The 23,852-nt window shown below is 40.4% G+C and overlaps 1 protein-coding gene across 9 annotated transcripts in view; it reads right to left on the bottom strand.

Moving 5' to 3' along the window:
* Positions 1–16,287, bottom strand: part of LCORL (ligand dependent nuclear receptor corepressor like) — an 83,263-nt gene extending 66,976 nt beyond the window's left edge. For 2 of the 9 annotated variants that reach the window (XM_064653133.1, XM_064653134.1), the window contains exon 1: positions 16,077–16,287. In XM_064653133.1, coding sequence (XP_064509203.1) covers positions 16,077–16,224 — 148 coding nt within the window. In that variant the 5' untranslated portion in view covers positions 16,225–16,287. Of the gene's footprint in view, positions 1–15,275; positions 15,594–16,076 lie in introns of those variants that run through there. The other 7 variants (XM_064653135.1, XM_064653141.1, XM_064653139.1 and 4 more) reach the window with 7 other exon arrangements.
* Between the last annotated feature and the right edge of the window lie 7,565 nt (positions 16,288–23,852).

Genomic DNA, 23,852 nt, shown 5'->3' with positions numbered 1-23,852 from the left:
CCAATACAAATTCCAAACCATAGCTAAAAAAGATGCTTGTCCTTCTCTGCAAATCTCGACTCCAAGAACTAATGTAGTTGAGGACACTGCTGCTGCCAATGAGACAGGAGGACCAAAACTTGAAATGAGACTACAGAACAACTTCAGTTTTAACTGGTTACTTTTCACTTAGGATAAAAATCTTTGTTTTCACCCTTTATGCTGTGCTTTATTGTGGGGATTAAAAGAGTTATGAAATACAGTTTCCAAAAACTAATAGGTACATCAAAAGAACTAGCTATAACATTAAGCAGTTAAAAGTATTAAGCAGAATACAAAGAGGGAGACTGACACTGGCCATACCTCAGAGGCAAAACAAAATGAGGAAATGTCGTGCCTCCCCCCCAGTTGTTCACAATTTTAAAGAAAAGGGTGGCAGCCAACAGGGAAAAAAAAATTTGTGGGTTAAATAAAGATTGCAATTGGTATCAACTCTGCATTCGGGTACTATAAAATCACAGCAAGAAAAATGAGGTTCAATAAGAAAGGAAGCATCTCCACACTCTAAAGTAATCTATGCCAATAAGAATGTGCCCTTGCAGACCTGTAAATAGGAAGGCCCACATGACACCTCTTACTGTACCTTCCAGACACTGTCAAAATTAAAAGAAGATTTAATTTCTAATGTAGTAGTGGCAAGATATTTTGAGAGAGTTGTGTTATTTATAATTTAAAAGGCATAAGTAAAACACTTCAGAAGTGACTATGCTGCTCTGTGGTAGGGGGAGAGAAAAACGTTTCCAAGTGACAGTTACCAGAACTTCATTTCTGTTCTCAAAAAATTCTTTCTTTGAACAGTGATCCAATCCCAGCTGCCACACAGGAACAATGCAATATGGAGTTGGTGTGAAAATCAGTGTTCTTCAGGCTCTTAAGCTTATTCTACTGCCTTTCTTTTTTCCAGACTCTTACATCAGAGCTAGCTATACATACCAACTGTTACTCAGGAAAGTGCTGGCAATAATTTGACCAGTTTGGACCCTTAGAGAAGAAAATTCAGGGAGAAGAACTCACAGTAAAAGAGAATTACATCCAGCTTGGAAAAATGCTCACGACTTCCTCATTTGATATCAATTTAAGTGTTTTGCAACATGAGGAAAATAATGCCCAAGAGTAAAACATAGGAACAACTGTCACTTTCAGAAGATCATGTGCCTGAAGCATGTTCTTGTTTCTTAATCATAACTTTAAGATGTACAAGAAGACTGAAAATTTGGGCTATTTTATCTAAAAGGTTTAGAATTGCTAGACAAAGACTTCTTTTCTACATGAAGGCCTAGTCAGATGTTCACTAAATCATCATGGAAAAGTGAAGTCCACAGTGAATCTGTAGCAATGAATAGGTCACAACACTGTTTTACTACTATGCAGTATCAGACATCTATGTATCAGACATCTAACCAGCATCTGGGAGAAAGTCTAGCAGTCAATTAACAAATGAAGTTGGTCTGGCACACTTCCTGGGTTATCAGAATTGAAGAACATTTACCTTTCTGCACAGAAAAGCTGTTAGAGAAAAATGCAGTTATCAGAAAACACCAGTTCATTGAGCCAAGAAAAAATTTTCAAAACGTACCTACCCTGATGGGCTTTTGAGAAACTGAAGCTCAGGATTCTCTACTACATTATGTGTCTACTGCAAGCTAATGAAGTTGCAAGCCTTCAGAGCACTCCATGAAACCAATGCCTGACATTAAGTTTTACAAGTATGAGAAATTTCCAAAAAGAATCAGAGTTTCATGGGAATTTTCAGAAGGCTTCTTTTCAATTATAATTTCTATGTCACTCAAACAACCTGCCTATTCCCCACAAATGGATCTGAAATTATGAACTGGAGAAAAGTTGTTCTTCTCTCCCAGTAGATCCAACTTCTTCATATTCAGAGACTGTTTGTTATTCAGAAACTATTTACTGGTTTCTATCATTAAAAAAAAAAAAAAGTTTGACTGAAATCCTGCAACTAGACTTCACTAATATAGGGTTCCTGAAATCAATCTACACTTCTCTTATCTGTTGAAGCTACAGAAGGAAAGGCATCTTGTGTCTAGATGCCAAATAATAACACTATCAACCCTATAAATCTCAATGCCGCATTCTTCAAAATATTTATAAACACATCATTAACACAAATGCTAAAATCATATTATTAAAAAACATTTTAATAATCCTAGAAATACCACAATTTTACCATTAAATGAGTGGAACATACCTTTATACTAGCAGGTAATGTCTTAAATTTGTCATAAGTTCACTTTTAAGCACTTTATAATATCTACACCATGTATTTGCATCTTTAATTTACAGTTTATTTTTACAAATACCTTGTTTTAAAAAATAAACAAAACCCCCAAACCCCTCTAACAGTCATCATTTTTAAATCCATTTGGCTAGGCACATTAGACAAAATTTAGAGCTAGCAACATGTTAACAATAAATGGACTATCTCATCTATGCAAAAACTTCAAATAAAAGTTATTAACTATGCCTACTTTCTCTAAAAGATTTTCCGGTACTCAAGGTTAAAATTGCAAGTGCCTCAGATGCTCCAGTTAGGTTCAAAGAACTCTAAATTCAGATAAACTGTGATTTCAAATCAGTTCTTAAACATGCTCAGTGCTTAAAAGAAAATATGACATTGCTCAAGGTAGGTAGGCAGTGTATCTCAGCTTCCACTTCATGGACAAACCACCTGGAATCTGCATCATTAAGTGAACATCTGTTGAACCTGCATAATATACTGGAAAGAACAGACACAGGTTTCTAATTGTTTAACATCTGATTGAGGCTGAATTCCCTCATTTCCCACTGGAGATTGGAAAAGTAGAAGTATAGAAATGCAGACTTTATATACGAAGTTTAGTCTCACATTAGGCACTTTCATTAGATAAAAAATGTCACATATAAGAAGAGAACAAGAAAAAGTTAGACAGTCTCTGGCTTTTGCTTTCAGCATTTGTCACAATTCAAAGATTAAGAAGGTGTGTTTGGGTGGGTTTTTTCTTTGTTTGGCTGGTTTGTCAAGGGGTGCTTTTTCGTTGTTTTTTTTCTTTTTTTTGGGGGGGAGTTGGGGAAGTTAAATCAATTAGCATGCATCTGTAAAAACTTTTGATAAACTTTCTCCCAGTCATTAAAAGGCCCAATATAAAGCACAAAACGGTAAGATTCAAAGTGTGGGACTCACACTCTGATCTGCTGTGAAAAAGAACTCATACAGTACTCAACTGAAACCATATACTAGATCTGAGAATTTACTGGGAGATTTTTGTAACAATTTTGTAATGAATTTCTGATTAGCCTCTACAAAGCTCACATTACTATCAACTGTCCAACCTGAGCTGGCAAGCAGGACGTAGAACTCCACAAAGAAAAACCAGATACGTTTTTTAAGTAGTGGCAAGATTCTGAATACTTGAATCATGTGGAGAACAGACAAGAGCTCTTACGCAAGGCGGAAGGGTTTAAACAGTAGCTATCCTGTCTTAGAAACACTCTGTTCCTTCTGTATTCCAGCACTGTCTCTTCCTTAGCAGAAGCAAACATTCATTATTTCCAGACAGACAGTGATTCTCGCTTCTAAATTTGTTAGTCTGCTTTAAAAACAATGAGATACCTCTTCACTTTATACTGTGCAAAAAAGGAAAAAAGTTAATGTCCCTATTTCGCGCCTAAAACAAACAACTCCTCAGCAAAATTCTGTACTAAGTTTAAACAGAAAAAAAAAAAGGCATTTGAACCAGTTGTTTTGGGTTTGTTCTTTTTTTCTCACAAGAACCATGAATTATAAATAGAAAAGGTAGAGTGTTTACCAGAGTTCACTATTCCATTCACATTTTAGTGAGTTTCTTTGACCCGAGACAGCCATATTCCATTGCTTCCCACAAATTTCAAGCAAGACAAAACAGGAAACTTCAGTACTTTGAGCTGATCTCTAACTAGGGTACTTTTTCCTCCTAATGAACCAATTTAAAAAGACAACAGCAACCACTTAGGGAAGCCAAGTGAACTGCAAGGTCAAGAATACATGAATAGAATTTCTTAAAAGAAAGGTGTGATTACAGTCTGCATTTCCAGCAAGAGGGAAACTTCTGCAGGAACCAGATAAATCTCAGTTCCAGCATTCTGGAAAACTTCATATAAAGTTACTTATCTGGTAAGCTTCTTTATCAGTCTCATAGGTCAAGATCACTCATATCTCACACAAAGAGCAAAACAGTACTTATTACTTATCAGCAAGGTTGAGAAGGAAAGAGGAGAAAATGCCCGATTACCACTCAATATGTACAAATCATGAAGCTGTCAAATATCCAGTTTGCAACTATCCTGTACACCACGTAATCAGGTCAGTTAAGGGCAAGGTGGAGAAGTGCAGCAGCACACAGCCAAGGACAGTTAACAGCTCTTCAAACACACCACCCAAATCACTACCAAGTAACTATGCTCTCAGACAACAGTACAAGAGGCTGTTCTGGCTCTTCTGAGTTTGTGATGCTGGTGGTTGAACGAGGTAGACAAGGTAAGCAATTTATTGTCCCTATCTAGGAAATTAATAAAAAAGGCCTTGAGAAAACAAGCAGTCACCCTATGTCCTTTCAGATGCTCTGTTAATACTGGTCTCCTCAAAGTGATTTAATTCCTCAGAAGACAGATTTTGAAAAGATGTCAGGCTCTCTTCAGACATAGAAGAGCCAGAAATGATTTCAAGTTACATCAAGTAGCAGCAATCAAACTATTACTATATGTGACAACCTGAAGTAAAGGCCTTACAAAGTCAGGCTTGGGCCAGCAAACCCCCTTCCTGGACCACTGGACAAGTATTCTTAAAGTCACCAATTAACAGAAATGTAGCAAGTAACACCACAGACTTCAATAACCTAAATCTTCACACAAGTTTCCTCAAGATACACTACAGTGGATTTTGGCTTTTTATCCTGCAGTATAACTGCAGAAAGCATTGACTAGTCAATAAGAAATCGATGATCTCTTAAACTTTCACTTCACTCTTCCAAGGGACAGAGTGCTTGCCAGAGATGTCAACAGTAATTCAGACATAAAAAAAAGTCTGGTATTTTAGGATTTACTAAAAGGTTTCTCCAATGTGAATTCTCCAGTGAAACTCTCATGGCTTGTGGAAGCCCTATCTTTAAGAAAACACCCTGTTCTGTGCAAGTGACATAGCGAGGTACTAAGTATCCAGGATTCAACTGTCTACCATTGCTTTTGAGGACTGTGCACAGAAGTGGATCTAGGGTCAGTGCCGAAGTGCAGTTTTTCACATCAGCACTAAGCTCAGGGCACTCGGGACACTTCCAACATTTCAAGATAAGAACCCACATCAAAAATTCTAAACTGCGCATTTCTTATTAAATACTATTTCACTGGGGCAGAACACATTTGTTCAGGAGTCAGTAGACTTTGACAAGGGTGCAGATGGGAAATAAAGGTACTTTTCACTACATCCTGACCAGTCTGATGGTGCTGCTGAAGAAACTCTTTCTAAGAAGATACTAACATCTGGCATTCCAGAAGAGAAGTCCAGTATCAGTTTAGGGAGATTTTGTTGTTGCTATTTAAAAAGCAGTAAGGGATTAAAAGAAACTACAGTAAGGCACCCAAGGAAAAAGGGAAAGGCCAAAAATCAAAAGCCACCTCACATTTCTGAGCTCCTCATTAGAAAGCTGTGAGGACCTGGTGACATGGAATAGGAGTGCATGTTTCAGTACACCACTATAGCAGACTGGTATTAAGTGCCTATAGCACACTTATCAGTTGGAGTTAGGACAGATGTATTGTGGTGGTTTAACCAATTTAAACATGAATTGGCATCTCAAGACAAAACTTTGTCAAGCCTGAGAGGAATTTGCACAACTGACGTAAAATAGGCATGGAACCGACAAAAAGGGAGGAAGTCAACAAGTAATGTTGAAGGAGATGATCCAGCCTGGAGAACAAAATTTCTTTAAGAGTAGGTTCTACTTTGCTAAATACATTTAACCAACAATTAAAAGAAGCATACAAGTACACTTGAAGTTCTGACTGATGGCAGCAGCAGAGAATGTGATATAGGCCTCAAAGATAAACACATGACATTTCATTTCACATCGAATTAAATGATGTGCAGGAACACACCTGTAAACAAGTAAAGAACCCATCAAGAGCTGCACCGTTGAAATTACTTTGACCAAAGAATCTCGTTTTCTGACAGATCACAGGACAACTACAAATGAATAATTTCTCAGATTTAGGCATCAACAGAAATAGGTATGGCAAGACTTCAATCAGGAGAGCTTTGAAACAAAACCTTCTGAATCTCTTCCTTATGGTAAAACTCTCTAAACATCACCAGAAGATCTCTGAACCTCACAAGCCAGGTACCACAACTGAGTGGAACATGCAACAGGTGGTGAAATTCCAAAGTAAATAGGTAAGACCATAGAATGGCTTGGGTTGAAAGGGACCTTAAAGCTCATCTAGTTCCAGTCCCCCTGCTGTGGGCAGGCACACCTTTCAAGATGGCAGAAGTGAGTTTATAAACCATATTTCCCCAATAGCCATTGTACTGTATCACTTTAAAGTTTTTTTTTTAGTCAGTTAAATACTACTTATGAAAGTTGAAGGATGGAGAAAGGGATGAAGATGGTCCAGGAAGAATAAGAAAATTGAAGGAGTATGTACCAGAATCACAGGTAAGTCCACCATCACTGCATTATTCAGTTGGTAGCACAGCAAACGTTTGAAACAGTTTGTCACAGTTAGCACTAAACCCTTACACAGAACAGTTTAAGACAGCAGTACAACCTAAGTCGATCCTGTTTTTCTTCCCCCACTCATCAGATGGCTAACACCAGAATGACCTACATCTGAACTATAGGTCACAAAACAGTAGCCATTTGATAATCCTCCCCCATTTTCAGATTAGGGGGCTTAATAGCTACACTTAGGTAAAGTCAGATCTTTGCATTTAACTTGGCCTTGCTACAGCACAGTCTCTGTCCTGTGAGCCAAACTGACAGCTGAATTAAAGCAGGAGTCCTTTAAAGCAGTCTTCTATAATCTACATTATATATGGCAGCAATACTAATTCATTGTTAATCAAAAGACATCCAGTAGTTTTGCATGAGGAATATTTTAACCTGGCATTCCTAAATGGAGAAGTGCCTTTAGAATGGTAAGTGAAACTTTTAAATAAGATGTGCAAAGCTTTTTGACAATAATTACGAAAAGCAGTAGCATATTCAACCCTAGATTAATTAAACGGCTCTCTGACCTATTAGTGGCTCAGTAGACTAGAAATGCACTATAGCTAGTTTATAAAGCAGTGGAATTATGACAGTGAGAACTATTATTCATAAGTAAGACTAACTAGCCTATAGTTAAGATGATTTAAAAAAGTTGAGAATTGGTGGAAGAGGGAAGATAAATATTTTTAATCCGAAAATTAAGCATTTTTAAAAGAAGTTACTAGCGCAGAAAGAACCGCGTTCTGCAGAATATACCATCTAAAGAGTCTTTCTACTGTGCCTTTTGCAATCAGATATGTCTATCTCGTATTGGCCTCATAAGTCACCCATGTGCCTGTAACAAATGTGGATAGAGCCTTCCCAAATCTTCGTTCGCGAAGCCCAGCCACGACTAGCATTTTAGAATAAAGCGCTGAAAACAAAAATTGTTTTTCCACTGAACAGCACTTCGAACATAGATTAATCAATCCCCAGGTGCCACAAAAGTTAGGGTGTCTCATAATTGGATACCAGGACCCTAGCAAGTTTATACAGAAACTGAAAGTGAGGAGCATAGTTAAAGAGGTCACAAATTCAGCGAGCTTTCATTAACCAACTAATTTAAAAAACAAAACAACCCCAAAGAAATCACATTTAGTAACATTTACGCAATACTCACTCCTGCAATACAACACATGCTTCAATGGAGGTATAAGCCTGGATGGATGTTGAGAATCAAACACAAGAGCGGTAGCTGAGACTCCACAAGAATTTTGCGAAGAATAGGATGTTTATCTAAGAAGGAGTTAATCCAGCTTTTCAAGATACTATGCAGGAACCTGGTCTGTGCCAAAGTGGAAACAAAAAAAAAACCTGACACGTGGCTCTTTGATCAGCAGAGTGACATGCTGCAGACCACACCCCACAAAAGGGCATTCAATCTCTACCACTCAAGGCATTTCTACAGATTCAGAGTTCCCTGCTCTTTGCAATACATCTTCTGCCCCCTTACAGGGGGGTAGTGGCTTGTCAAACAGACGAGCCACTACCATCCATCTTCCCTTCCCTACTCTCTCCTCCCTTCTTCCTGTCTTCTTTACACCTTTAGAGAATGGGAGGATAAAGTGATAGATTAGCAGTGGTAAAAGAAGAGATGTATCACTCCCCCAACAAGGTTGTGCTTGGTTTTGTTTGCTTTTGTGCTCTCTGGGTTTTCTTCCTAACGTATGGGAGCTAAATTTATAATGCCATCCTACTTTTCAGAAGTTAGATACTAGACATGTGAGTCACACTAATTCAGTTCTGTTCCAACCTCTATTAATGTTCCAACCTATCTTATCAAAGTTCCCACCAAGCACATTGAAGAGAGCAAGGTTCAAGAATAACATAAAAGACAGTGGTTTTAACTGGGACAAAGAATTTTAAGTTAGTGAAGTCTATAAAGCTCTGGCTGACCTCTACACTTTACATAAACACACTGAACTCTAAAGGTTAGAATAATAACTTTGTTTGAAGCCCTGATACTTGAGTCATATTCAAGAAGAAGGGATCCATTGTAACTATCTATTCAAAACATCCATATAATACAGCTGAAAAATAAAGGCAAGCATGGAAAAGGGGAAGAGGCACTAATTTTTCCCATTTTAGCAGTAGGCAGCATAAGCACTGTCTATTTGCTAGTAGCTGGAATATAGCTCCTCAACCGCTTACACTGATGTGATAAATTGATCAGCATGACACATTCATATTACTATTTCCCTTACACAGCAAGACAGTTCAACTAACAGAAAACCAACCCAGAGCAACAACAACAAAAAATTCACAGTAGGTCTCCCAGACTAACTTAAAACAGAAGGGCAGTTCACTGTTACACCAGACAAGTTCCACTACAAAGGGAGATCAAGTGGAAAGATCTTGTTAGTGGTACTGTATTCTTTCTCTCATCAACAGTTTTGTTGGTTAGGACACTCTTCAGCCAACTTGCGCTTTTCAGCTCACTTCAAATCCACAAAAACTGTTTGCTAAAATAAGGAATTGCTAAAAATCAGTAAAGCTACTTACATTTGATTCAGGAGGAAAAGCAGGTATGTAGTAAATCTGATCAGAAAAGTGATCCAAGTTAGACTAGATCTGACTTTTTCTTTCCTATTCATCCTCCTGCCATGTCTCCTCTCCTATTTTCTAGGTTAGTGTTAAGCTAGATAAGTTTTACAGTCTAGTTTATCGAACTGTTTAATAAATGAATGCTTATACCAGTCCACATAAATCTTGAAGGTAGGTACAGTGAGTCCAGAAAGAAAAACAATAAAATTGTGTTATGCATCAACAACAACAACAAATCCCCTGAAAGTTACCAACCTCAAATATTAAACAGTTACTGAATGCCAAACCAAGGGAAGAACTGAGATGGAGTTGCAGTGACTTTATCTGCACTCCATGGTTTTGGTTTACACAAGTTCCAGCTTAGGAAACTCTCAGTGTAGAAAGACTCTCAGAGTTTAAATTTCTCAGCTCACTATCAGCCACACAAAAAGTAAACAGCTACTATATAAGAACATACAATAAGAAAGTTCAAGCTATGCCTAAAAACACTGACATAGATTACAGTAGTTCCTGGAACACTTAAAAATTGAACTGCTTCCACATACCAGTATCTAGACATAGGGAGCACCAAAAACAATCACAGGTTTTATCAACACTACTGAATATGTGTATCTACTTGCATGCTCTGCAACATGTTTCTGTTCCAAGTGCAAAGAATTCAAATAAAGCACTGTTTGCATCTGGCACAATCCATGGATTAGTCTGTGTAGCAGGTACAGTTTTGTCTTTCATAAAAATTATGCTCCATACATCCTTGCAATAGCAGATTCACAAGGGATCAGTGAACTAGTGCTGCATCTACTGCTAAATACACAGAATTTCCTCCCTCTGTCTTTTAAACTTAAGCCTCTGGGTGTCATTTATCTAACTTTTCTTGTACTGTTTCCCATGTAAAGATTTCTCTCAAGGGCCAATTTTAAGACATCCCTCCAAAAACACATAATGACAGCAGTAGGCAATTACTTTTTTCTGAGAAAAAAGCTGATGAGTTGAAACGAACTGTGAGAGAATACGGAAAAGAAGCCGATTTAACACTACATATTTGAAGCAAAGATAGTCCAACACAAGCAAAACAAACACCATGTGTTTTCTCTTATTTCAATCTAAAAACAGTTAACGTGATACATATACCACATCAACTTCCACTGACCTATATACACACACTGACCATTTTTTCCTCTTTTGTTAACCTGCTTAGTTTGGGGAAATTGGGATTGCATGTTTAAGGCTGTGTTCCATTCCTGGCAGCTGACAGTGCCACAGGCAGTTAAACCAATCCAATGGTTCCTTTCTGCTATCACCCATCCTGCTTCCTTTACACAGTCCTATCCTTATCCTTGTGTTAACAGCAGCATCCAGATTTTTTTTCTGCAACCCCCCAACTTCTCAACAGCCTGCTGATCAGCTATTGAGTTACAACAGATCAGACAAAGGACCAATGAGTGCTGATGCAAGCATCCAAGGAGTATGAACATATAGTCAGAATTGCAATTTCTCCAGTCTGGTAACAGTTCCACAGGACTTGATGATGCAAAATGGCACTTCACTGCATTCTTAAACTGTGGTTTCATAATAAGTGTTCAATGCTAATGCTGACTTGCACACTTGCCTTTGTAATACTAGTTTGAGTTGTTCCCTTACATGATACCATCTACCCTCATTGCCTCAAAAACTGCCTGTGAACCTGTGCTGTGATTCTGATCTAGATTTAATGCCCATTCTTCTTCCAACATTTGCAGTAATACTGAGATTACTTCCTTGATCTGTTTCACACTGGAATAACTCAAAGCACAACAGATCCACAGGAACACCTTACACTGGTATTACTGTCCATCACATGGACGATGGCACTACAGCAGGCTTGTTCACTGGTTAAAGATGCTGGAGTGACAGGGAAGCAAAAGAGTTCAAAGCAGGTATCCTATCGAAATCATTCTTGCACAATTTGTTAGTACCCTGACAAGTAACAGAGCATTGAGCCACCAGAAAGATCATTAGCAGATACTCATGAACATTATAGATGTCTAGTAAAATAAAGTTCTCCCACTACTACTGTGGCAACTATAGAAAATCACCTAAAACTGCAGCAGCGTTACCAAAAAAAAATAAGTGACACTAACCTGCTGCAAAGTACTTACAGCCACACTGAAAGTGAGAACACTGCTAGTGTTGTGGGAATAAAGATACAAAGTACTTAATGCAGGAGTGTTGCAAGAGTGGGGATGCCACCAAATGCAGTTGCTACAAATCTTTTTTCAGAGGGAAATTCCTCCTCTTTGGAAGTGCACCTGCAAGACAGCTTGTTCAAAAATAGTCAGCTGGAGCAGAAGTTCAAACACTTAAAAAAAAATTTAAGGTCTAGACCTATCAAAATAGAATTAGATGCACTAATATCCTAGTTTTGAAGGAAAAAAAGTCTGGAAAAATGTAACAAGAGTAAAGGAGTATTTGTATGCTTGATTTCACAAAAATGGATTTTTGCTTTGATCAAATTTCAGTTTTCATAAGAAAGCAATACCAAGGCTATTTCCTGTGAAATGTGTGCCCTTGAGCTGCAGCAGAACAGTAAGACTTCTGCCCTTCCCCCCAATAGCAATGTATTTTTTTTCCAAAAAGTAGTTGCAATAATAATCTAATCTTTCACTGAAAATGAAAATTTTACTGTTATATTTTCATGACACACTGCAAGGCCCTAGCAAGATTTCAACATCCATGACTGGAGTTACCTGGCACTTCGCATTAAAAAGCCTTGTGTTACTGCCCCAAACTTCACCCCTAGGATACTCTGATAATATAGTAAAAGCACAACGTTATGCTTGAAGCTTTTTCTTGCACCCCAGCAATTATTTGGTCTTTCCTCTGTGCCTATTCATGAAAGTAATGGGAACTCAATGCACTTGCCAACACTCTACCTGTAAAGTTGAAATGAAACTGGGCAGTAGGATCAATGATTGCTGGAAAAAATGGCATAAATCCTTTTTCTTAAGGCTGACCACAAAGCTAGACTTACAAAAGACTCAGACTTGCCAAAGCCTCTCAATCCAATGGAACAGAATTAACCAATTCACATTACAAAGTTTTAATCAAAGAGCACCAAAGAACAATTCTTAACCATTCCGATATCACATCTACAAAATACCTTGCAATTTAAACCACCACAGAACTCAGTTACTGGCTAAGTCAGGTACTTCAAATCTGAGCTTTCTGTCACTTTTCTATAAACTCAGAACTTTAGATGTTATGTCACAAAGACTGATCCTAGGGCAAAACATAGCAGTGAGCACTGCTATAAACAGTACTTGTTAGCTTGTGTTATGCATGCTGTAAGAACATCAAGAGAATGGAGATCTCTAGGTGCCTTTAAAGAGCATCTAGTTTTGAACTCTGATTGAGTCATGCAAGAGTTAGGAACATCCAATAAGCACAAGTCTAGGCATCTTAGGAATGTTAGTGCTCAACATAACACACACAAAGATTACCAGCTCAACAGACATTTTGTACTGAACACCTATTTCGAATTTCTGTTAATATATTCCATTCATTTACAATGTGAAGTCTTTTGTACCTTCAAATATGTTTAGATATCAAATAAGCAAATTTTCAGTAACTTTGGTGAAATTTTATCACTGTTTTTCTTCTCAAATTCTTTAAATACTTGAACATTTTGACATGAGATTTTAAATCATATTCTGCAGGACACAAATTAACATATTAGGCTGGTAAAACCCAAGCTTTTAAATATATGCATGGGCTTTAGAGTTAAGTCTGCAACCAGGTTTTGACCAACACACAATTCAGCAATTAAGCTCTTTGAGCAGAGGTCCCTAACCACCACTGGCCTCCACTGAATATTATTTCAGTCTTACTGTTGTGGATAAAAATGTCAACTGTGAGCCTCAATCACTGTCTCGGAGGTATTATCCCTGACTCAGTTTACCACTTTCATAAAGAAAGTGGGTGAGGAATCATTGAGAGATAAAGGATTATACTACTGAAATGCAAATATAAAATTTAATATCAATACGGTAAATGACACAAGACATCAAAATACTGCTGAATATCTGAAGAATGTAGCAGAAACAGTATGACTTGTTAAAGGAGTCTGTACTTTCTTGCTCTGCTCTCTGACCATAATCCTTCACAAATGATAGTCCACGGAATCATATCACCCTTCTACATTTTTTTTCAAAATTAAAAAGAATTTTAAGGGTAGAATGATCTGTTGTTGGTGATGCTTTTTTTTTTTTGTTTTTTGTTTGTTAGGATTGACAGTAAGCTAATTCAAGAATTGGGGGGTTACTGCCTTACCACATTGTTTTTCTCACCTTACTACAAATACGATTCTAGAGAAGAAGTGGAGAAAGAAAAAGTAAGTTATGCCAAATCTGTCATACTCATCACTCCTCCCTCCACCATGTTGCCATTTCAGCCATCAACCCAGCAACTGTTCAGACCTTCACTCAGACCTTCCCACTAATACTTTGTTAGACTCTTCAAATCCTTGGGAATACTTGGGTGAGTGAGTACAATGAACCATTTTTACTTTGGAAGTTATTTTGGGCTATTGTGGGAGGTTTTTTTACAGAACTTAATGCAACAGGATTTCAAAGAAGGAGGTAAAAAAAAAAACAAACAAAAAACAACCCAGCCCAAACCTGTTAGGCATACTTTACCTCCACTATCAGGACTACTCACTTGCCACTTTGTTGACACTTTCTGATAAGAGCTGCTCAACTGGCATGCCAAGTAACAGTTCTTAACTGAGACAGCTCTTGACTAACTATTAAACCATAATCAATGTCCTTCCTCCTTAGCAGTTGCTAATCATGTCAGGGTTCCCTTCTGAATTAACTGAATTCTACATCATGAACACACAAAGATATCATACCCTAAATAAGTTTTATTCCAATGAAGAGAAAGCTGAATGAGAAGCACCATTAGAGTGCAATCAGTGTAAAATATCAGTAATTATGAGACAGTTTTGCACTTTACAATTCTCAGTGAAAGGACAACCAAAGAAGCAACTCTAAGAAGTTCCCCAAACACTGCAGATCTGCCCAGCAGAGAACCCAAGGTGTGATATTTCTTTGCACTCTCTTTTTCATTGTTGGTTGTGCTGCACAACTGCATTTCCTGAACAAATCTAGCAGTATGCAATTACCTCCCCAATGTTTCTTCAGTCATCCACTGTGTCAAGCAGACTTTTGAGATTTAATTTAAATTTGTAAGAGAAATGCCATTAAGTAACGGGTAACCACCGAAATTGCCACTTACATACTGGCAGAGATATCTGTCCATGAGATTTAAGAGCTTATCACAGCATCTAAGCCAATGAACTGGCTCTCCCTGTATATTCCAATTAAACTGCATTCTTTCAGCAAGAAGTATAATCTAGTGTAGTTGTGTAAGGAAATACATAAACATTGCTTTCCTATACAATATTATACTTGGAGGATTAAAAGGACAGTGCAAGCATATACAAGTACGATATCATACAGGTGTTATAACAGGTGTTTAGAAGAGTTATCAGGGCAACACAGCAAGATCAAGAAGCTCGTGTGTATGAAGCAGCCACCAGGTTACTGAAAAATGTAAAAAAAACCCCCACTCGAACAAAGCTAACTGCCTGTAAGTGTATCTACTTAGATATTCACTTCTTACTTTGATCTCGAGTGCACTCAGCAGCACTGAATGAACCCTCCCAGCCACACTGGATGTGCTTCCCTGCTCAGCCATCGGGGAGGATAGGCACTGACACTAACGCGCTACTTGGAGACCAAGGATCTTATCTACTTCCCCGAGAAGGGAAACGTCTGTTGAAACAATACAAATAAAGCAGTTCCTGGCATCAGTGTTCACCCCCACACACACACACAAAAAAAAAACCAAACAAAGAAAGAAACAAACAAAACCCACCCCAATCGAGGCGGCACACGTACGGAGTGCCAGCGCTTACAGGGGCAGGGGCGGGGAGGGGAGGCTGCCTTATCCCGGGCGGAGCGGAGCGGGAGCAGACCCGCTCCCGAGGCTGCTCCGGGCGGGAACGCCGCCGGTGCCCGCGCGCCCCCGCCCGCCGGACACGCGCGGGGGGAGTCACGTGAGCCCGGGAAGCTCCCGGCACGAGAGCGACCGGGACAGCCCCGGGGCGGGGAGGGCGGGGGGAGAGCTGCCGTCGCCATGACAACTTCCAGGGGGAGGGAAAACTTCAAATCCCAACCGTCAGTGCAGGAGCGGCTCCCTCTTAAAGGCGCACGCACACACACAGACAGACACACAGAGGCGGGCTCCCTTCCCCCCTCCGCCCCCCAGGCAGTGGCGATGGAGGAGGAGAGGAGGGGGGCAGCCACCGGCGCTCGCCGCGCCAAGGACGAGGAGCCGAGACAAAAGGACCCGAGCTGAGAACGGGTCTCGGTCGGCGGCGAAAGGAGAGACTCAGCGGCCGTAGCCAAAGCCGTAACACCCACCCTCCGCTGCCCGGGGGCGGCTTAGGACCTTCATTCCCCCTCGCAGCCCCTGTCTCCGCTCCCGCTCTCCAAGAAAGCCGCTGGGGCCGCTCCTCCATCCCCGCTCCCCCCCTCCGCCCACCCGGCAGCCCCGGGCTCGGGGTGCCTCGCCCGCCCCCGCTCCCCGTCCCTCTCTCGGAGCCCGCTCGCCGCCCCGTCCGCCGCCCCCGGTCCCGCCGGGCAGCCGGGACTCCGCCGCCGCCCCCTCTCTTACCCACACAGTGCATGAGCCGGTGCCGCCAGGAGTCGAGTTCTCGGCGGACTCCCCTGCGCTCCGCCGTGCAGCGGGGGCTCCGGCACTGGGAGGCGGCGGCAGGAGGAGCGGGAGCCGCGGCGGCCATTCCTTCTGTTCCCTTTTCCATCTGCCTCTGACCTCACGCCCGCTCATTTACATACGAGCGCGCGCTCCCCCGGCTCCTCTCCCTCCCCCCCACCCCCCTCTGCCTCGCTGAGCGCGCGCCCGCGCCCCCCCGTCCCCCCCCGCTCAGCATCCGGCGCGGGGAGCGCGCGCGCCGCCTGGCGGGGGGACTGACGCGCGTCCCCGCGGCGCCCCCGCCCCGCCCGGGACCCGCTTCTCGACCGCGGACCGCGGGCCGGGCCGGTCGCCGGGCCGAGAACCGACCCCCGCTCCCTGCCTGCCACCGCCCCGCTGACCATCGATGTCCCCCGGCCTACAGTTCCCGCAGGGTAGCGCGCCACCCGCTCCCGCCCGGGCAGGGCGGGCGGCGGCGAGGCACGCCGGGAAGTGTAGTTCATGAGGGAGGGGAGCGGCGCCACCCCCGAGGCTGCTCCCCGGGGAAAGCGGCGCGGCGGCCCTGCCGGAGGCCCCGGCGCTGCAGGGCCGCCCTCGCCCCGCGCCGCACAGCCTCGCGCTCAGAGCATCGCAAAAAGCGGCGCAGGTCTCTTCTTCATCCCCTGGGCTGCCCCGGACGCTGCTTGGAGCAGGGCTTGTTCCTGGCTCAGATCCCCCCTCGCCCACCCTACCCCCGGGACCACTTCCAGCCCGATTTCCCTCCGGCCCTGCCGCCACCGCACAGCGCTGTGCCTCCTGAGCCAGCTTCTCAGATTCACTCTGTGCGGAGATTTTCAAAGTTCTCCGAGCTCCTGCTCGGTTCACCAGGCTGTTTTCCACGGCTTTGCCTTCAGCCTACTTTTTATGGGGGTGTTGATCATGTAGAGCGGGACGGGGAGGTTTGCTGGGGACTGGCCTCACACAGCCTCATCCCCCACCCTCCCTTTGGAAAAGACTAGCGTGGAAAAGTGGGAGCCAAGTCGGTTTAGTTCAGTATCTGGGAACACGCCTGAGAAGACTTACTATCAACCTACGAATGACTTCAGAACTAAAGTCAGATTAAGGTAACTGCAAGAAAGTTAACACACAAACGTCACATTGGATTACTTGGAACACTTGACAACCCCTTGGACGGTTGGTTGTGCTGCTCTGCACACAGTTACCCTTCGGGTTGTACCTCCAGCACAAGACAGACATCCCTCCACATCAGTCTAATGTGACAATTGCTACCCATGCTTTACAAAAGAGCAATTAGCAGATTTTAATTGCCCAGACAGAAAAAACAAAATCTTGCTGTTTTCTCACATCCTGGTGCGTCTTTGAGTGCCTCCTCCATGCTCCCCTTCTCATAACAGTCTTTGTAAGCAGTGTTGCTTCAGCAAGAAATTACGTTTTGTGTGCTTATTTGCAGGTTGTGATAGAAAACAGGATTTTATAAGGCCATAGAAAAGACAAGACAATGTTGCTTCTCCCCTTACTACCCCATATGGGTTGAAGGAACAACGGTGGAAAGAACCATGTCAGGCCATATATATCCATTTTTTTCTCTTGTTCTAGCATATGAGCAGAATTAACAGCAGCAATACTGTGTCAAAGCTGCAGAAGAGCTTCAACTTTAAACAATGAATAGGAAGCCATTCCCCACTCATTCATCCCTCTGTGTATCTGTGTAGACTGTCAGAGGCAGAGCTGTTTGGGAATGGAGCCCTTACCACCTTTCACTGGAGAATTTCAGGAGAATGGCAAGACTGCAGGTAAAAAGGCAGCCTATTGCTTCCTCTAGCTTTTCAGCATGGTAGCCAGCAATAAATAGCAAGCATAGATTACCAGTCTCCTGGCTGCCTCCTTCTTCACCTCAAATCTACTACGAGTACCTTGGGTCTCTTACTTGCAATGGCCTTCCAAATAGCCACAAAAATGGTCAGCTGTGCCTCAAAGAAATGGCAAAACCCAAGGTAACTCTGGGAAGTCGCTGTCAAAACCCACACAAACCAAAATGTAACCTTATTTGGATAGAATGCATCGGTTTCAAACTAATAATACCATCCAGTGATTTTTTTTTTGACCATAAAACTGGCTTAAAAAAAATAATCTGTCATGCCTTGCCTTCTACTGCAAACCTTGCATGATGGATATTTCCTTCTGAACTTCATAAAGATGTTCTTTTATTTTGTGGGTGACAGATATATTCAGGGGTTGCTTGTAGAGCACAGCCCTGAAGATCAGTTCTGCTTCCACTGTAATGAACAAAACTTTGGTAACAGATGGCAGATCACATCTTTTTTTGTGAAGAAATATCATAAAAATAAACTATGTGACTTCTGTAAAACAGCTAATTGAGCTTAATGAATTCAACACGCAGGAATTTTAAATGAATAGTGTTTAACTGAATCCCTGAGGTTATGTGACATGAATCAGTTTTGTAGGGACAGAAATGCCCTGAGTCTGAAGAGTTTTATTTTGAGATGTCTATGATTAAATAAAGAGTGGAGCAATAACTCTCCACCCTCCTCCATTTTGCAAATTTAGGATACTTTTTGTTGCGATTTTAAGGTTCCTCCTGTTTGAGAGACTTCTCCAGGCACGAAAGAAAAAAGAAGTAACAAAACTAACAGAGCTGGTGGGCAGATTTCAGAGACCGGGTGGAGGAAAGGGGAAAGAAAACATTTCCCACTGAATTTTTATACTTGCCTAGATTTTGAACTCCTAGTCCTTTTGAAAATACTACCTAGAAATCAGATGTGCTGTAGAGACTAGTTTTGAACCACTCCCTCCCTTTTGAGATGCTTCATTTTTCCAAACATCAAACTGAAACAGGTAACCCAAGGATCCTGCTTCAGAGATGTTGTTTTTACGTTAACAGTACTGGTTTTTCTTCTCTATGAAAATTACTTCCCAGAAAAGAGGTTACTTCTGATGTGGACTTGTACTTGATTTTATAGAAACATTTCCACTTTTCTGAACAAGGGTTGGATCAAAACCCCAAAGCTTATTGAGGGCAGAAGCTGGAGCAGCGAGGGATAGTTTTGATTTAGTTAATCTTAGCTGCCTGTCCTAGCTAATTTTTATGGGATCAGAGTATCAGTTACTTAGAAACGGCTCTGGAGGCCAAGTCCAGTACAATTTTGTTTCAAGCTACAGGAATTATTAGTGCTGTTTTTCCTGTATGTTTTATCTCATATCTGTTTGTGGGTAAAGAGAAATTAAAATAGTCATGGATGCTTATGGTTTGATACCACCACCCCATCAAAATCTGACATTTTGAATTAATTTTTGAACACTTTGGGGAGATTTAACTATCTTATTGAAACATTGCAAAATTGTTCATCACAGAAACCTCTTTATAATTAATCCCCAAAGGTGAAATTCACTCCAGTACAGACAGCTTTGCATGGCTCTTTGTCACATAAGTACTGCTTTGTGGAAACTGGGGGCAAGGATAAAGTGTAATTAAAGCAGTCTAACTTGAACAGAACCCTGTAGCAAGACTTCTGCAGATGCTATCTGAGGTAATGAGCTCCTTCTCTCACAAAAATGCAATTTGTAAACCTTGAAATTGTCAGTGCCTTGGTAAAATAGAAAGGGTTAAATAATGAATTGTGTGATAACTTTATGAATGAGTATTGCAGATAATGATTGATACTTGAAAAATCAAAAAGAGAAGGGTAAAATTAATGACACTAGAGGAGATTTCACCATAAACACTAACATGGTCATTTAGATGCAGGATCTAACAAAGTAAGTAAGGGTTATTTAGTAACTAGTGTGAATATTAGATTGCAAATACAAACACAGACAGAAGATACCTCTGCTATTCCAAGTTTGATGTACAAATTATTCTTTTTCCTTCAGCAGAAACAACTGGACCAGCTGTGAACGCTGTGAGAAGTGGGCCAGCCCTGCCTGTGGTGGCAGGCAGCACAGCCCGGGTGAAAAGCTTATCCCAAAGTTTAGACTTCAAATTTTCATTACAACCTCAGTCAATGTGAAGATACACAAAAATATGTTTAAAATCCAGATGTTGCTGACAACTACAGTAGGGGCCCTGTGAGCCTGGAAACTTAACCCCCAAACGTTTCCTTGCGTTGTCATAATCTCTAAATGAAAATGAGGGGAAACAAAGAGAAAATGAAAGCTGAAACTAATAGAAACAGTTGGAAATGTTTCCCTTTCAAACACAGGTGAAAGGATGAGCTTTTTCACAGGCTAGAAGAGTCAGGCAGCTTCTGGTCTGCTCATTAGCTTTTGGATCACCAGGAAGAAGTAAGATTTGCAAGCATTCCAGGTTTAGACTTTTTATCTCCCTGTGCTCATAAAAAATTCAAAACAGTTTACAAATGGTGATGTGCGGAGAGACTATAATTTAATGTCTAATATCTTACAGATGAAGAAAGAAATAGCACTTGTTTACATCTGAAATCTCAGGGTACATAGAATATCATGAGTGGGAAGGGACCCACAGGATATTTGAGTCCAACCCCTGGCCCTGCACAGGACAACCCCAAAAATCACACCACCCATATAGAGTGTATATTTAGTGTTCAGTGACTACGTATTTCAGCAGAATATACAATTAAAAGTACTGCTGTCTCCTAATTGCAGGGGCTGCTTTTATGAATCTCATCAGAATTAGCTGATACTAGTACCCTTGAATGCAGGTGTAAAACTGTATCTTTCTACAAAGTGAATTTCTAAGTGCACAATAACATTTTTTAGCCAAAACCTCCTTTAATCTCTCTACCTAGAGAAAAGTACCTGGAAATTCATGACATGAAGCTATCCTCAGATAGAAAGGCAGCACTAAGCCAACCAAGCCAGTGCTGTGCCCCTGTTATTGACCTAATTCTAAGTATATGAAACATAACTATTGGAGGAGATGACCATTTTTTACAAATATCCTTGTCCTTTGTATAGGAAGGTAAAAGATAGGAGAATGATTCTTGTGTTCTACCATTAGTGCTCTTAAATCTGTGAACATCTAAAGAGGTAAAACAAAGTTCGTATCTGAGCGGATGCATTCTTATCACATCATCTAATTAACTTAGCGAAAAGCAGGCAGGCTTTCAAGAACACCAGTATTCTTCATGTCCTGTCTACTTATATCAGTGAGTATAGATAAATAGAGATGTCACTTCCACACATCAAACTAGCCTTGTCTGTAGCAAGCAAGCATGATAATGAAACTCTACAGTGTTTATAAAATAGATGCTCTTGGTTTAACATGGATAACTAAAACATAAATAGAGCTCTCAGTTTATACCATTTCAGAATACACAGTGAAGTTTTCATAGGTTGTTTTCAGGTCTTTGTTTATCGCTTCTGTTTGGAGACCAAGAGTCTGGTGATACTGGGGCCAAAGGGCCACGGTCTCAGCACGCGGGTGTCGTGCTGTGCAAGAGCACAGATGTATGAAGGCTACATTAAATTTAGACAAACCCTTAGAGCTAGAAAACCAATCACAACTTTTATGGTGAGCTGAGCACATCTGATCAGAGCAAAATCGTTTTGCTTAACAGAATCACTCCTCAAAGCAGAGCTACATTTTGGTGAGGTAGAAAAAAATGGGGCTTTAAACAATACAGGCTTGTAAGGTGAAATCAAATGTTAATATGCAACTATCTGAAAGGCTCTGTGGTTTTATCTTATAAAAAACAAGTAGAATATCAATTTTTGTTCAGTACTAATTTAAAACATTTATTTTTCTCAAAGTGTTCTTATGAGGGTGATATATCCTATGTTACACTACTAGCCTGGCAGAAAAAGGTGTGTAAGTGAAAGGAGTCAGCTTGAAATGCCAAAAAATAACAAATTACTCTTGTATAGATTAGACCACTGGTTTAACATGTCATTATTTCATTATTAAAATTAAATTTCGGGGGAAGGTAAAATCCAATATATACTCCTAAGTGATGCCTGCACAGCGCTATCTATCAAATATGGCTGTGTTTTTCCTTCCATTTAAACTGTTATCCTATATTCCACACAGCTGAGTAATGTCACTCACTCTCTCTAAAGTTTCCCATGTGGCCAAGTAATTTAAGTATGCCATCACCAGAGCAACTCTGCAGCTGAAAATATACTGCTATTAAACCCAGAGAGAATAGATCACTAATTGCAGCTTAATATTAGAGATAGACATGAAATACTGAGCCAGCCATCAGAGCATGCGCTGGTAATCCAAAATTATGTTATTATTGAAAAGACAAAGAACTGTTTATTGTCTTCATGAATGACTTTTACAATTACACTAGCTAAGAACTTTTTAAAGCTAAGACAAGGACTGCTACTTCTGCTCTCCAAGAGAATCATTGCCTAAGAAGCAGAGCATAGTGTACCACCTCCTAGGTCTCTAGCATCTCCCCAGGAGAGGATGTGTGTGTGATTCTCTGAGGAGGAAGGGATATGCCTGTAATAGGTTTTTGTTTTTACTGCAGAAATTCATATTTTTGAATCCTTTGCACCTCTTTCCAGCTGCAATTTCCAGTATAGGCTGCAATTTTTTAATCAACCTAAGCAGTATCCACCATGGGTGGTGGGAAATAAGACTGAACAGCTCATTGGTCACTTGGGTAGAGCAGTTTATTTCCTGCAACATCACTTGCACAATTATTGCCTCTTGAAGTAGAACTTTTCATGGTTTGATTTAGGACAACTATTTTTATTACATGTTATCAATTTTATGTGTAACTTTCTTTTAGCTGAATTGCACTTGGTTTAGGTTATGTTCTGAACCCCCCACTCAGCTCCCCTTCCCCTCCTTTCCTACAATCTTCCATTTTCAAGCTAAACATCTTGAATTGAAAAAAAGTAGAAGAAAGAGAGATGAAACATTGTGGATGAAATTCACCACCCTTTTAGCAAAATAGAGAGCAACATGATTTCTCAGACACAAAATAATTTGAAAAAAGGACCTGGTTATTATTGAAATGCAACTCTTTTACTAGCTAGATCAGTGTTGTGGGGTTTACTTTGCTGTGGCATTATGTTGCTTCATATAACTGCATTCTTAAAATGTTTGGGTTTTGTCTTCTGGTTCTCAATAGGTATCTTTTCACATGATTTTAATCAATTTCAGTAGTGCTGCAAAAGTACTGAAGATAACATTTCTATTTTGCAAAGGCAGTTAATTCAACATAACCAAGACATTCTTGTATTGTCCCTTTTTTTCATACTTAGATTTTAAAATCAAACATATGGAATTTTTTTGTTCATGTTATTTCTCAAGTCATTTTTTAAAATTTATTTTATTATTTTCTTACATTGTCTGACCATTTTCACATTATTTTTTAAAGACTATTTTTGTATTAGGTCAGTTCTAACAAATTAACAAAACAGTTATAGATTCATATTAAGTATTCCTTTTTAGGACTACATGAAGTAATCTCTCAGCTAATAAAAAAATGAAGTCACACTAGGCTGAATATGACAGACTGAACAATTCCCCATTGGACTCCTGCTGAGAAAAGGAAACAGAGAAGATCTACTGCAGATCATCATAAGAAAATACATAACATTGCTCTTGTCCTTTCCCATAATTTGATCATCCTTGGAAAAGCTTTTTTCATTCCAAGTATTCACGAGGGTTCAGATGCAAATAGAATTAATATTTTCCTTCTCTACCTTAAGCAAGGCAGCTTCCTCTAAAACCCCAAACATTTGTTTCTTCCTTTTCCTCCTCTTGTTTAAAAATTTAAGTGT

This window comes from Pseudopipra pipra, chromosome 4, assembly GCF_036250125.1.
Source record: "Pseudopipra pipra isolate bDixPip1 chromosome 4, bDixPip1.hap1, whole genome shotgun sequence".
NCBI classification, from domain to species: domain Eukaryota; kingdom Metazoa; phylum Chordata; class Aves; order Passeriformes; family Pipridae; genus Pseudopipra; species Pseudopipra pipra.
The sequence above is the reverse complement of the archived record's forward strand: the minus strand, read 5'-3'. Positions and strand labels throughout refer to the sequence as shown.